Source organism: Sander lucioperca, chromosome 5 (assembly GCF_008315115.2).
Source record: "Sander lucioperca isolate FBNREF2018 chromosome 5, SLUC_FBN_1.2, whole genome shotgun sequence".
In the NCBI taxonomy this organism is placed as follows: domain Eukaryota; kingdom Metazoa; phylum Chordata; class Actinopteri; order Perciformes; family Percidae; genus Sander; species Sander lucioperca.
This window is the reverse complement of record NC_050177.1, coordinates 41885799-41901836: the sequence shown is the minus strand read 5'-3', so window position 1 is coordinate 41901836 and position 16038 is coordinate 41885799. Positions and strand designations below refer to the sequence as shown.

Genomic DNA, 16038 nt, shown 5'->3' with positions numbered 1-16038 from the left:
CCTCATTTGGTCCGGATTTTCGGACTTTTCAGTTTGACCCGAACCAAAATTACAGGTGTGAAACCTCCCCGGACCACGGTCCAGATCAAAAGACCAAATTTTGGTCCGATAAAAAGAGGTGGTCTCGGTCCGGACCAAACTGAACCATGGTCTGGCTCGTTTATAGTGTGAAAGCATTTTTTGGATGGTTCGGACTTTCGGACCAAATACAAGGAGCTCTGGCAGGCTCTCCTTGTGTTACAAGACCGGGGAATAGCTCCTTTAAAGAATAGCTTGGTGCTTAGTGTGTAGGCTACATGAGAAAGTGACGGTGAATGCGCTCAGAGCAGACAGCTGTCGGCTATCAGAGCTGAGAATACATCAGCAGTTTATTTGTTAAGTGGTAGTAAATGTACGGTGTAGGTTTCCGTTTGTCTCTGAATAAATTCTCCAGAAATAAAGTTCCCGTGTCTTGCTTCTCAACAATACAACAAAACAAAAAGAGCCGCGGCAGTAGGGGAGAGCAGCAGTCAGCTGAAAAAACTCCAACACAGAGAGAGGAGACGAGAGGACGAGGAAGCCCGTCTACAAACCAATCAATTTTAAGTATCTGGAGACGCAGCTCACATATGTGATGACGGCAGGACGTAGTTTTGTCACGTATAGATCTTTAGTGCGCTGCAGTGTGAAACCAAAACTTACCAGATCAAATGTATACAATGTAACAAAAACATGAACCTTGGTCCGGACCTTGGTTCGGACTTTCGTGTGTGAAAACGCCCTTAATGTGCTCAATTTAACAGAAGACACTACATTGTGAGAATAAGTTGCAGACAGTGTTCATATGGTGCATCATGGTTACCAGTAGTGGAATGTAACTAAGTACATTTACTCCAGTACTGTACTTAAGTCCAAATGTTGAGTCTTTTCTTTTCATGCCACTTTCTACTCTGCTACATTTCAGAGAAATATTCTACTTTTTACTCCACTACATCAAACTGACAGCTTTAGTTACTAGTTACTTTACACATTAAGATTTCTGCACACAAAACACATGTAGTTTATCAAATCTGATGTTTTATTATAAATCAAACTAGCCTACAATATAAAGGCCTACAAGTCCAGCTGAGATGATTAGACCATTAAACACAACTGTTTGGATCCTTTCTAAAATGTGAAGATTTTACTGTCTTATACTTTAGTAACAATTTCAATGCAGGACTTTTACTTGTAACATAGTATTTTTACAGTTTGGTATTAGTACTTTTACTGAAGTAAAGGATCTGAATACTTCTTCTACCAATGATGGTTACCCATAAAATGGTTAAATTAAACTGCACTGTTATAGTTTTCTAAGATGGTAACAGCCTGAAGTTATAGTGCAGTAGCTCAACAGCCGTGTCAGCTAGCTGGATAGCTCTTTCTTCTAATTCAAAATGTAAATGTATTAAAAGATGTTTGAGTTTCGCTTGATTCCTGAATAAAGAAGAAACTAGAGTTATGATGCTCCGTCCAATCAGCTGCTGGCAACATACCTTGACATTTTGTCCAGTCATCATTTGGCAGTTCAATCCCACGTCCAGTACCTCAGCTGCCTGAACGTCAAATCTGACTAAAATCTTCTCCTCACTCTGCTTTCCTACCATGTGTTTCAGTAGATAGACAGGATTATAATATTCTATCGTCTACATTTGAATGTGTTGTGAGTTGCAATCGTCTTCCTGTGTGAAACTGTTCTGTGCAGCAGAGAGGAAGAAGTCTGAGCATTTAAAGCGTGGCAGTGCAAAGAAAAGCAGAAGCAGACGGTAACATGTTACCGGAAATAATACACAGGCTTCCCTCACTGCTGCCGATGAATGAAAAAACAGCTCGCCATCTGCTTGTGATGCTGCATCTCAAAACTTAACTACTACAGTAGAATAAAAACCTCATATAAAAGTATATTCTCATATTAGTAAAAAAAGAGATGTAGTACACATAAAAGCTGAAATGGACAAATGCCACAGCAGGACTGACCCTGCCTTCAAATTTTCAAGTTATAATTACAAAGCCACCACAAGTTGGAAACACATAGGATGTAACAAAAATGGGGAAAGTTAAGTTGCTTTCACACCTACCTCGTTTGGTCCGTTTAAAATAGAGGTGCAATGATGAATCGATTAATCGATTAGTTGTCAACTATTAAATTAATCACCAACTATTTTGATAATCGATTAATCGCTTGAGTAATTTTTTTATTAAAAAAAAAAAAAAAAAAAAAAGATTTCTCTGATTCCAGCTTGTTAAATGTGAATATCTTCTAGTTTATTCTCTCCTCTGTGACAGTAAACTGAATATCTTTGAGTTTTGGACAAAACAAGACATTTGAGGATGTAATCTTGGGCTTTGGGAAACACTGATCCACATTTTTCACCATGTTTTGACATTTTTATAGATCAAACAACTAATAAATAATCGACAGATTAATCGACTGAAAATAATCGTTAGTTGCAGCCCTAGTTTAAAACGAACCGTGGAGCGTTCGGATCAAACAACAGAACGTTACACAAAGTGCAGTGTGAAAGCGAACCGAACCAAATGAAAAATGCAACAATGTTGCAACTTTACCCCCCCGAATCCGTCGAGTCCACCGAACTCTAGGGGCCCTATTTTAACGATCTAAGCACACAGCGTGAAGCGCACAGCATGTCCAAATCCACTTTTGCTAATTTGACGGCGGAAAAAAGGGTCCGTGCGCATGGTTCAAAAGGGTTGTACTTAGTGTCTTCATTAATTCATAGGTGTGTTTTGGGCGTAACATGCAATAAACCAATCAGTGTCATCTCCCATTCCCTTTAAAAGCCGGGGGCGTTTGTACCTTGGGGTATTGCTTTTATGATGGCGGATTTGCACCGTAATATTTTTATTTGTAATCTTCTGCATGTTTGTGGTCTGCTGCGCTTCCCAGTGTGTGTAACAAGCATAGTGTGCATGCGCTGTGCATAAGCCTACGCGCATTTTACTAATGCTCTGTTAAAATAACAATGAAATGCTGCGCTATTGACTTTAGACCAGGTTTTTGTTGGTCACTTCCCGCTGCCTCAATACGCCTAGAATGCACCTGAACATACCTCCCTGTAAGACCAGCACGCCCATGGGCGCAAAGATGGGCGCGGGTGCATTTGCTATTTAAGCGACGTGCGCACTGGACGGGAAACTGACAACTGCGTCGGTCTTAAACTAGCAAAGACACTTGTGTTGGGCTTTGTGCCGCGCTGCGCCGGGTGCAAGATAGGGCCCCAAATGTGAAAGCGCCCTAAGTGCATCTCTGCAATGAATGTCAAAATGTATTTATGAACTGCAAAAAATAATAATCGTGGCTCATTACAAGGAGCTGCACCTGGGGTCTTTGACAGTGTGGGGATGTTTCCAAAAAGTTGATACGAGTTGCAACTGTTCCTCAAAGAGACATATCACATTTCCTATTACAACGGCAAGGAAGAAGGTGTGGATGGAGAAAGTAGTTGCTGTAATAAGTGAACCCTGTCTCATCTAAATTACAGTCATATGTGCACCGGCTAATACATTTTGGCGTACATGATGGGTACCGCAGTTACGTGCAGCATGGTGGATGTTCCAATGAAATGAAGACTCGGGAAAAATGGGAGATTTACTTCACACGCTGATGATTGGCATACAATGTGGCTGAAAGCTTTGGGAAATAAAGTATGCGGACCTTGTGAGAAGAATTGTTTGTTAAACTATTTGCAAAATGTTAACTCCCAAAATTAAATAGTCATACTGAATGTAGCTGTAAAAATGCCACTGTCAGTCAATAGATTTAATTTTTCCCTACAACACTGAGCACATAAAGCAATAATAAAAGTTCTTGCTGGAATGTTGAGTCAACAAATAAACATTTAGTTAAGGGTGGGTTCAGTGTTTTTGGTTAAATATTGACTAATGCAACATTGGCTTGAGGCACAATACTTTTAAGAGTTGTTATGTGCTTTGTACATCCAAAAAAATCTACATCTTCCCAAAACATGAAAAAGGAACATAATATACCCATCAGAGTTGTTCTGATACCGATACCAGTATCTGAATATCCTTCCATACAGCCTAAAATGTTGGAGTCTATGCACTGAGTCTATGTCCGATACCACATAATTTTGCCCCGAAGAACTACTTTAAAGTAGTTTATTGTGTGAATGCTGATTCATTCACTTCATTCTTCAACTTTCTTTGGTCACCTCTAACTTCTGCATACGTTCAGCTACAAAAAACATTCAAATATCAAAATGTTCAGCTCTTTAAGCACATGACTTCTAAATTTGTTCCGCTATTTATACTTTTTTAAAATATTAAGCTTTTTAAAAATATTTTTTACAATTAAAGTCAATGAGAGCAGGCTTCAAATCCTCTTCTACTTCAAAATGCTACTCCTACTTAATACTTTCACCTACAGACACCAATCAAACTTTAAACCATTCACAAAAACTTTGACGTTTGATATCTTTAACAGTTTTTGTGAAAATTAAGTTTAAGTTTAGTGTTTCTTTCAGGAAGTTTATAATGGGTGTGTATTGCGTGACTTACAGTGGGTGATGTCATCGCTAGAGCACGGAGCCTTAAAAAAATCCTCTCAGTCCCTCCTCTATAACACGCCCACAATTTTTCCTTGTCATACAACATATATACATCAAAACGTAGGTATGCTTGTCTACTTTCAGCCAATGTGCTCATTTAAGCAATAGGACTTGTACATTCTGCTCGGTGAGCTTCCAAATGACAACAGTTCCAAATCTTCCACCATTCGCTGCCTATGTTAAACATTCTTTACATTTCCACGCAAAGGCACAGTGAACCACTTTTGTTAATCGCTGATAGGCCCACAGTTTTTGAAGATGAGGTCATTTCACATATGCCACCTATAATTTAGGCTCTCTGAGCCTTTCTTTCACAGGTCGCTCTCACAGTGTCCATAATGGCAGCAGTCTGACACAGGTGATAGGTTGTTAGCTGATTACAAACACCAGAGATCAAAGCGATCTCCTCTGTGTTTACAAACATGGCCACTGATTAGTTAGCATGACGCAGCCTTTCGCCAGACAGTCAAATTGTAACTACAGACAGTAATATGTCATTCGCTCACCACTGCTGTGCCAGTGGTGAACAACTTTCATACAATATGGCTATTATTCAACTTTTAAAGACATATTAATTAAAACAATTATCACTTTTCCACATTTCCTACAACTTCACCTTCTTCTTACACATTTTAACCAGCAATCCAGTTTAGCTTTAGCTTTTCAATAAACCCTTTAATTATGCCACATCTCACACACACACACACACACACACACATATATATATAGATAATTATATATTTACATTTTTTTTTTCTTAACACACTGGTATTGGATCGGTACTCAGAATGTGTCGATACTCAAGTTCCGTTACCGGGAAGGAAAAAATGGTATGGGAACATCTCTATAATCAGATTAGTTATGAATGTATATGAATGTCATTTTTATATAAGTCAGGGTTGATTAAGTGAATACAGTCTAATAATTAGGGCTGCACGATATGAGGAAAATATGCAATATGCGATAACGATGAATATTGCGATATTACTAATGATAAATAAACAGGTATCCAAATGTTCTCAGTTCTGCATTTCTTCTACTTTCAGTATTCTGCTAAAATACCACAAATTGCTTGATTAATTTAAAACAAATTAAAGGAAAACATTTACAACATTCTTTTATTAAACAAATTTAACATTGAACTAAATATAAAAGGCACCACTAAAAAAGGACAGTTACATTTTAAAGCTCAGTTTTCTGCTGATATTTTCTTTAAACTAACACAAAAAATCTCGGAATGTCTTTTGCGATAAGTCTTTCACGATGCGTTTATTGCGGCAGTTGATATCGCGATGACGATAATAAAACAATATATTGTGCAGCCCTACTAATAATACAGCTCTGACTTTAGTTTTTCCTTAGTCTATACCCACGACCTTCTACTTTCGTGATTGTTCAGGAGCCGCCGGCTATTCCGCCAAATGTTTTTCTTTTCGGCCGGATGTCCGTCACCTTCCTCTTTCTTTGTGTTGCCGTTCTGCGGTGGATTTAGAGGAATATGGTTAACTGCTCCTCAGAGCTCTGCAGGGTAAATCCAGACAGCTAGCTAGACTATCTGTCCAATCTGAGTTTTCTGTTGCAAGACTAAAACAACTTGTGAACGTACACGTTCCACCAAAACAAGTTCCTTCCCGAGGCTATTTTGCAGAGGCACTGTGGCTCAATGACAATTGTGATTGGTTTAAAGAAATGTCAATAAACCAGAGCATGTTTTTCTCCCATCCAAGATTGCTGAATGGCCTAGCCAGACCCTCCTTCGCAGCACTGTGGAGGAAGGTCTGGCAATGCGAGACTAGTTTTTCCTAGACGAGCAACACAGTGATCTTTTCTCCATCTGTCACTACTAGAGCAAAACTAAATCCTTCTAAACACACAGTAGACTATCCACCCACTAAGGACACATATCCCCAGACAGCAGATATCAACCACTGCAGCTCCGTTTGATTCCCACCACCTCTACTTATGGACCACAAGATGGAGCCAGAGAACCAGGAAAAGCTCCACGAGCTTTTAGAATCCTGCAGCCACACAAAGCCTCCATTATTATCCATTATGTCCCAGCGGCTGCCATGGTATTCTAAGGGAGGGAACAGCGCAGTGATATAGATCAAATGCAAACAAACTGTGCTGTGAAATGAATGAGTGACAGCTTTAGTCCAGCTGACAGCCCACACGCGGCTCCGCCTTTGGAAACAAGAGTGTAGCTTAAAGAAGAGGGTGGGGTGTGAAGGGCCAGGAGAGAAATGCAGTGATGTAACAGTGTGTTCAAACGTGACTGCAAGTATTATGAATGGAAAGGGAGTGTGTCATGTGTACAAGGGTTAATGTAAAGCCATGTCAGCTGAGAGAAAACTTTCCACAAACTAAACTGTCTCAATCAGTTTTCTTTTTTGAAAATATCCTATTAGGCGTATCTCCAAGTTATTCAATAGCACCCTGAAAGGCTGTGAGGGTTTTTGCGTAGTGTAGAGAGAAGAGAGCAGAGTAAGGCATTTATCATGTCGAGACAGGGAAGGGCTCTGTGTTAAGACATCACCACAGGCTTCTCCAGACAGCATCAGTCAGGAGGATTCAGACAGAGAAACTATCAGATATTCAAAGGATTTCTGGGGACGATTAGTGTTTATGACAGATGTGCACTAACTATATGGTGACCGGTCACCTCTGTAATAATCATATAGGCATTAGTAGAGGCTACAGTAGGCTAAGCACTGCAATGATAATGAATCAACAACACAGATAAGCTCAAGAAGTTTCAGCTTGATGAAAAACGTGGGGGTTGAGTGTTTTTCCTTGTGTACTGTAGCCCCTGTGTTATGTCTGTATGCTGAGTAGTGACATTTAGTTTTGTATTTACTCACTTATTATTCCTAAAATAATCCCCATACAGACACAACTATTTCCTACAGCTGGATTGTTTCAAACAGAGGCGTATCTGTTCGTCAGCTGCACGCAAGACGGACAACTGAGAAATGCAACTTTGTAGGCGTCAGACTTCTATACATATCAAGTCTGATGGTTAAACTAGATGTTATACAGCTGAGCAGTGCTAAGTGTTAACCATCACAAGTGATGTTCATGTGTAGAATTAGAGGAGTTCTCCTTTAGTTGTCCTGTAATTTTAAACAGATTTATGTTTGTGTCAAACTGAGAATACTTTAATTTACTTTCAATTCATCGCTTCCTGCACGCAGACAATGTGCATACCTCAATTTAACATGGCATGGGTTTATTACTGAAGGACAAGCAAGTCAATGGCAGTGAGACACATAGTCCTCTGCATTGTAGCCCCATTTCCTACTTTCCTAAGCCACAACTATTTAGTTTGTAGATACGTTTGAAAACAGCCTATCTCCTTCAGAGCTACAGCCACTACACTACACTAACAAAATTCAAATGTACATTTCCTCAATAGCCAGTGACATTCCACTAATCACCCAGGAGAATACTCTAATGTTCCCTACTGACTGGTGAAATTTGCATTAGCACTGTCACTATCTGCTAAGTGCCAATTTCACAAATTATTCATAAATGTTTACCAAATGGCTATAATTCAGTAGTTTGATTCTGCAAACTATCTTTTTCATTTTCTTGTTATAAAAATGCAAATAATTACAACACGCACACGCACACGCACACACACACAGTATGTCCATTCCCATGTTGACGGGGTTGTGATGGAAACACTGATTCAGTCCCTGAACTGACTGCAATTGCTCAGAATGACACACCCTCATCTTCACCAGCAGCTGGTGGAACAAGGAAAGACACATAGTGAAACTCAGTTCTGCGTTAGGGCACAGCTCAAACCTGGCAATCCCACTAGGACTGTTGACATGTTTTTTGCAGACACTTTGCCCAGAGGTTGTTGATCAAAACAATAATCCAACAACTCCTGTGCCTAAAACCACATTTACATTTCTATAAATTATAAACAAATAGGAAAATCCATCTTGTCAGGCTGCAACGTAATGCGCTTGTGTCTGAACGGCAGCTTACCGAACCAATCGGTGTCGGTAAGGAGCTAACTCGCTGCCACGGGCGTGGTTTAGGTGTGTGTGATGGCTGCGACCGCTCGGTCAAAAACAACAAATGGCAAACGTGATAGACAGATGGTTCATCCATCACCTGCCAGGTAATTTTTTTAAGTGCCTGCCCTTTTCCAAACAGTTTTTACAACGACGGCTTCTAACATGGTTTTGTGTTAACACGCCATCTGGTGCATAAGGTTACTTCCTGGGGGCCTCGTGCTAATAAGTAAATCAAACAGATTTTGAACTGTAAGGAGGGTTTTTCCACTTTTGACAGAGCCAGACAAGCAGTTTCATTCTCCCTCCAGTCTTTGTCCTAAAGTAGACTAAACATGTCCCAGGCTTATCTCTGTATTGGACGCTCACAGATGAAACTGATACAGACCTGCTCATCTGTCTGTGGCCCCCTTTACACCTGGCATTAAAATGTGTTTTGTGTGATCGGATTATATCTTTATTTTTTTGCAACTCTCAAGAGTAGGGGTGTCACGATTCTCCGAATCCACGATTTGATTTAATTTTCAGGACAACAATGCCACAATAACAGCCACTAGATTGCAGAACAGTACTTTGTAGCAACAGATTGAGTTTCTTGAGGTGCAACTTAATGCACCATTAGTTTAACAGGGTGCACCTGAAGGCACCATGGAGTCTCGTCGGAGCCCACATGCTTTACCTTTGTTATTTGTTTCTATAACTCACTCACTGGGAAGGCGCAATGTTGCCACACCAGTGACTTCAGGGAAGCAGGAAGTTTTTCTAGTTCTGTTGTTTCGGTCTTTGCCAACCCCGTGTCTTTAGCTGCATGCTACCAGCCAGTAAGCTTCGCTGTGTCTGTTGTTATTTTCTTCGGACATGCACAGATAGGTGGGACTGGAGAGAGAGAGAAAAAATACTGGGGGAATCGCCAATCCTGCTGTGGAAAAATCTATTAAAATTGAAATCACACCCCTATTCAAGAGCATATTCAAGACTCTCCTAACTTAACCCTGATGTAGTTTACACAGGACAAAATGAGACTTGAAGGAGCTCTCTCAGGCATAACATAGCCTGTTTAGAGTGAAATCAAAGGCCAAGTGTATTAGACAATACATCAGACACTAACCTTGTGTGGAAGAAGTCAGACTGTGTGTGTGTGTGTGTGTGTGTGTGTGTGTGTGTGTGTGTGTGTGTGTGTGTGTGTGTGTGTGTGTGTGTGTGTGTGTGTGTGTGTGTGTGTTATGCCTGAGAGAGCTCCTTCATGTCTCAGTTGTGGTTCAGGGTGGCAGATGTAGGGTAAAGAGGGTGCATAATGTATTTGTCTGTACAAGTGCACATGTGATGCTAGCATAAATAATACTTTACACACACACACGCACACACACGCACACGTTCCCTAACAGATGTAGAGACTCTGCAACCTCATGTTGTATTTGCTCTGGCAGATTTCCAGCAGCCTGAGACGTGCCAGGCTAATCACAACTGTTTGTATGTAATATGACAAAAAATATGAAATCAAATGCCATACTTTTCAATACTGAGTAGGAACTAGGGCCGGGACGAAATGCTTTTGTCCAGATTCGATTTGTATCAAGACACATGGATGCCGATTTGATTTGTGTTGCGATTTTCATTTATTGTGATTCTATTGTGTACTTTATTGTGATTCTATTGTGTACTTTATTTATTGTGATTTCTTTTCCTTCTTTAACAAAAACAAAAGTTGAATAATACACTTCAAGAGACAATATAGCAACAATTGTTTTCTTAGAAGAATGCCAATGTCAGTCAGTATGACATTTATTTCATTTGTAAAGAAGTACATAACATGGATTTTCTGCATTTTCTGTTTTTGCTCTGTTTTGCTGGAAACGGATATGATGTAGTCGCTATCTGCTGTACCATATAAAGAGAAAATATTGAGGTGAATCATTGGTAAATATATATATATATATGTGTGTGTATATCTCGATTCTAGTGAATAAAATCGATTTTAAAAATCACAATACATACGATTTTTAATCCCCCCCCCACCCCCACCCATAGTAGGAACCCTGCAAAAAGAACCACAAGAAACCGTAGCTCTGTGGTCTGGCTCTAGGAGACCAGTACAGCTGTTGAAGGACTGGTTGAGTTTCACCAGATAAGGACAGCGAACAAGAAACACGCTCATCTCACAACATGATAAACGGACTAAACGGCTATCAGCGTCACAGTGATCTCTTGTTTCCTCCAAGCATGCTAATTCTGTCTGGCTGCAGTAATCTCTCTGGAATGCGCCGGCAGAACAAAACAAGGAAGATGCTTTTTTTACGCAACTCCTAAGAATCAGGCTCCTCTGACTTCACATGCTACCGTAGGTCAAAGGGCAAGGGGTCAGGGGGACAGTGTGCTTCAAAAACCAAATAGAGGCAGCCAGATTCAGTCGCAAACTATTGACTAAAACCCTTTTGACAGAGTGGCTGAAAGCATGTGAGGTATTGACTGTATTGATGATTGGGGACAATGCGTGTCAGCAGCTTCTGTGAAATGAGAGTGTCTGTGCCCGTGCTTTTCAGATTTCATTCAATCACTTCAGAGATGTGTATGAACGTGTATAACAGGGTGGGAAATTAACTTTTTTGCCCACCAGCCACTGTGACTGGTGGATGCTCAATTTTACCAGCCACTTAGCTTTTTTACCAGCCACTTTTTCCAGAATTCAAATTTATAAAAGAAAGTGCACTAGCATATTTTGAATTGCTTCAATACATTATTTTTTTATTATTAATACATATTTTATTAATATAGGCAAAAAAAAAAAAAAAAGTGATGTGAAAAAAAGCCTGCGAGACCATGGTAAAATTGTGTTTGGTCAGTTTGGTCATATTCTACAGTAATTGTAGGCCTACATGTTTAATGAACAAAAAAAAATATTGACTCATCTCTCAGTAACATAGCATTAAACAGTCCCTCCAGGATTTCGCAGCCTTTTTTTGAGATTGTTGCGCCCCAAAATGCCTGATTTTGCGGGATCTTTTGTAAAAAATTGCGATAAAAGTTGCGATGTCTTTTGTATTTTTGTTGCAATGAAGTTGCGAGGGACAGTGAAAGTTGCTTTTTTGTATAGTTCTTTAAAAAATAAAAAGGAAACGTATTTTGGGGAGAATAAAATTACTCTGGGCTGAGTTTTCCTAGTAACCTTACCAAAAAGGCTCAGGATGCTGCAAATGTTGGTATAATATGAAAATGGCTGGTGGATTTAAGACAAAAAATAATAATTTATTGAATGAATCAAATTTGAACATTTCTGTCAGTGGCTTGTTGATCTTTACATTGTCAGTTAATTTCCTAACCTGGCCTAGGACACACATTCATACGGTTTGATAAAGTACTTATTGGACTTTTTCTTATCATTGCACTTACAATAACGACCGTAGCTGTCCTCAATTTAGGTCATCGTGTACGTCTCATCTTCGTTTTTTTCCTGCATCCTCCGTGTGTGTGTGTGTGTGTGTGTGTGTGTGTGTGTGTGTGTGCGGGTGTGGGTGTGTGTGGGTGTGTGTGTGGGTGTGGGCGGGTGTGGGTGGGTGTGTTGGTGTGTGTGGAACTGAACAGCAGAGAGGCCAACAGGATTAAAACAGCAGCAGCTTTCAGCAACTGAAAAATCGTTCGAGCGTACATTGATGTTTAATACAGGTTGACGGTCTGAAATGTTTTGCACGGTCTTTCGCTGTACGTTTTGTCAATGCGCCACTTGTTCGAAAAGTAGGCTACCTTCTCTTTTTCTTTACTTCGCCCTTAACACAGTACATTCATAGCTAATGCTGACTCCGCGGCGGGCCTCTTAACACCGGGGATATGTCGCCACATGTTTTTAACCGATCATTTACGTTTCGTCTATACCTCAGCTCAGCTACATGGTGTCACGGACGATCGCTGAAAACTACTTGACAAAAGTCTGGAGTTGATGGAAATATGCGTGGTCAAAGCCCCGGCTGTGAACGGTTTCTTCACAAGAAGTTCTTCACAATAAAAGTCCTCCGTTATTTTGGTATTTGATTTGGTGGCGGTGCTAATTTCCCACCCTGGTGTATAACATGAAAGGGGAACTCATCAGATTCTACACAAACAAGTCTTCTGTGACTCTGGAAGAGCTTTGTCAAGTCGGAGGAAGTAGCCCTGATGATGTCATGGCTAACAAAAGACACTATTGACCGACTGGTTTTTCAAGGCCGATACCGATACCAATTGTTAGTAGTTAATGAAACCGATAAACGATATTTGGAACCGATATGCATTTACAGTAACAATGAAAATCTTTAAGTCCAAATTAAGATTTTGGAATGTTATAACACAAAACTTTGTTTAAATGCTTTAAGCAATTATTTAATAAATGAGAAACTTTCAACATAATACCCGTTAAAAGAGAGTCAGATAGTGTTGTGGGCGGGACATTAAGTCAGACTCAGTGGTGAGTGAAACCGAAGCAGAGGGACAGACACAGAGCTGTAGCTGAGCCAAAGTAGAACACTTTTTATTTAATTAACTTTATCGGTTATCAGGCAAATAAAACGCAGGTACAGATAATCTGCAAAAAAAACAATAATCAGTCTATCCCTACTATTGAGTTGCATTATTGGAAGCTTTATTGGAGCTTGACTCATACGAAGGATTGGAATCAAAATATGTTGGCCTCTGCTTTTCTGTCTCTTGTGAACTTTATAGAAGTGCAATACTAGTACCCCCTGAAAGAAATGCATGAGCTGAAGATGTTGGCATGCATCAATCTAAACTCTAACCTGAAGAGTTAAGACTTATCAGTGTTTGAAATCCAACCACCTCTTTGGTCTAACCAGTTGCTAACATCTTGCAGTTTCTTTGGGCAAATATCCTCCCAACAATCTCAACATCTTAGACCATGAAATGATTATACTAAGAGTCCTCAGCCAGGCTCTGCGAGGCTGTACTCAGGCACAGCAGTGCTATGAGCTAAATGCTAACATCGTCAACCTAACATGCTCGCAATGACAAATGCTACTATGCTGATGTGTGATGATGATGTTTACCGTGTTCACTATTTTAGCTTAGCAAGTTAGCTAATTATCACTGAACGCAAAGTACAGCAGTCATAAAACAAAGTATTAGACAAAGTGAATGTTTCATTGATGGCCAGAGAGGAACAGTTAGTTCATCATGGAAGTTTTTACAATTTATCAATGTCATAATGTCCAAATCATGTGCCAATCCATCCAGCAGATGTAAACATATTTGAGTATTTTTGCTCGGACCAAAAATTGTACAGCGACCAACAGACAGACCATGCACCATTGCTGTCCCTAGGGTCCCACTACTACTGTGGCAAAAAAAATGTTCTAAAGCAAAATCTCAAAAAAACATACTGTGATCGTAACACCATACAAGAATGTACTGCACATGTACTGTTGCAGTACTGACATTTCTTTGGTGACAGATTAAACATTCAACAGATGGGATACTGGGGCATGTGTTGGTCCATTTACATCTGTGAACAGCATGTATGGGGCTTCTATGAACATGTTGACCAGATGCATTTCGAATGTGGAGAGTGATTGAACATTCCACAATATGACACACAAAATTGAGCACAGCAATAAAAGAAATCTGTCTCCATACTGGGACAGGTTTGTTTTATATATACTCACTCCAGCAACGCATTTCACATGTGATCCAGACCCAAACAGAGTCTGCTGATTTTTTTGGTACAGTTTTCAGCCGGTGATCCAGAATGAAATGAATTTAGCGAACCGTTTCTCTGCTTGCGCTGGACATTCTGAGTTTTTTTTAATATATATATATATATATATATTTTTTTTTTTTTTTAAATCTGCAAAAAATCTGCTGTGCCTGGAGATTCCTTGTGGTCCTGGTGATTACATTTTTGAACTCAGAGTAGTATTTTGCATTTTTACAGGTTATTATATGAGTCAATAACTATAATGCCATATGAAAGCCTACAGTAATGTACACACCCACACAAAGCAGTGACATGAGCCTGCTACAGTGTGACAGCAGCCCCAGGGCTTAGGTCAGCTGAGCAATAGTAGATAAAGCACAGAGGCATTCACTGCCCTGCTCAAACGGACAGTAGAACTGGACATGTGCTGAAGTGTGGCCTTTGAGTTGAGTGTGTATATGTTGAGTATGTGATTGTGTAAGACTGGCATTAACTTGCCTGTACGTTTAAAGATTATTATATCATGTTTGGGGCTTCAGTGAATTTTAGAAGGTTGATATGGACAAAAAAAAAACATAAGTGGAGAAAACAAAGCAGTCCATTGGCTTTGGTTTCAGCAGCTTGCTGGCAGAGCTACATTCTTCACCCACTAGCAGCCTACTATTAGCCTGCAATAGGTCTAAAATATCACGTGATTTGCTGTGTTGCCTTATGGGAAAGTCTTTCCTTTTTCTGCTCTATTTCCTCGACTTGTATGTTTGCTACACATGGGATACTTTGAGGGGTATAAACATGAGTTCCCTTTTTTTCATTTAACAAAATATGTAGCCTAAAATTAAAATAAAAAACACAAAACGTCTAAACAAGTCAACTACTACTGTATTAATATGTCTCAGACAACAAGAAGTTTTCTGTGGTAAAACCAAACTGTCAGAGCGTCATGACAGGGAGAGCTCTGTGTTTAACGGGCTGAAAGCAGTGAATGTGATTGGACGTGATTGTCACCGCCTCCAACACGCCCGCCTATTATGTAGGATTATGTATTTTACCTGATCCCACCCTGTATCCAAGTGCTGCATGAGTTCTCCAGGCGAGCCTGAGTACTAAATGAGCATTTGACCTGCAGGGTTCACGAAAATAGAGGCGGATTTCTCAAATATGAAAAAAAAAAAAAAAAAAAACAGTGTAAGACTCATAACCGGGATAGTTGAGAGAACGACGAGTTGCCACTGGCCTTTGTACTATTGAGCAATGTAGCAAGACAAACAGCTCACTTCTAAAGCCCAGATCAGAGAAAAACTGCTTCACTTATCCAACAGAAAGACTGGTGTACATACACCTAAACTGCAATTTCCTTCTTCCAAAAGTTCAGAGGGGAGTGCAATTGGAACTTCCTGTACCCTCCACCCCCACAAAAACAAATGACAGAAGACTTCAGGGAATGATCCGACCGCAAATGCCATTTGTATTCATTACACAACCAAGTTGAAGGACCAGGAACTAAACCCTCTCTGTGGTGCTGGGTAATAATTTCACCTCTGCACCACACATTTACCTCCAGGACCCTTTTTCTCAATGACTAATCCCAAAGCTGCGCAACATGTGACGGTGCCTGGGCTGATGACACATGGTGCACAACGGCAACACTAAACGTGTTGACTTGACATCGGAACTGTTGATGAACTATGTATTGTGACATGTCAGACAACAGAATGAGATAGCCTCT

General features: G+C 40.0%; 1 protein-coding gene across 5 annotated transcripts in view; it reads right to left on the bottom strand.

Moving 5' to 3' along the window:
• LOC116041151 (unconventional myosin-XVIIIa-like) overlaps positions 1-16038 on the bottom strand; it is a 175157-nt gene that overhangs the window by 134814 nt on the left and 24305 nt on the right. The window contains exon 1 of one of the 5 annotated variants that reach the window (XM_031287026.2): positions 1515-1717. The exons of the other annotated variants lie outside the window; for them this stretch is intronic. Coding sequence (XP_031142886.1) covers positions 1515-1625 — 111 coding nt within the window. The 5' untranslated portion in view covers positions 1626-1717. Of the gene's footprint in view, positions 1-1514; positions 1718-16038 lie in introns of those variants that run through there. 5 annotated transcript variants of the gene reach the window in all.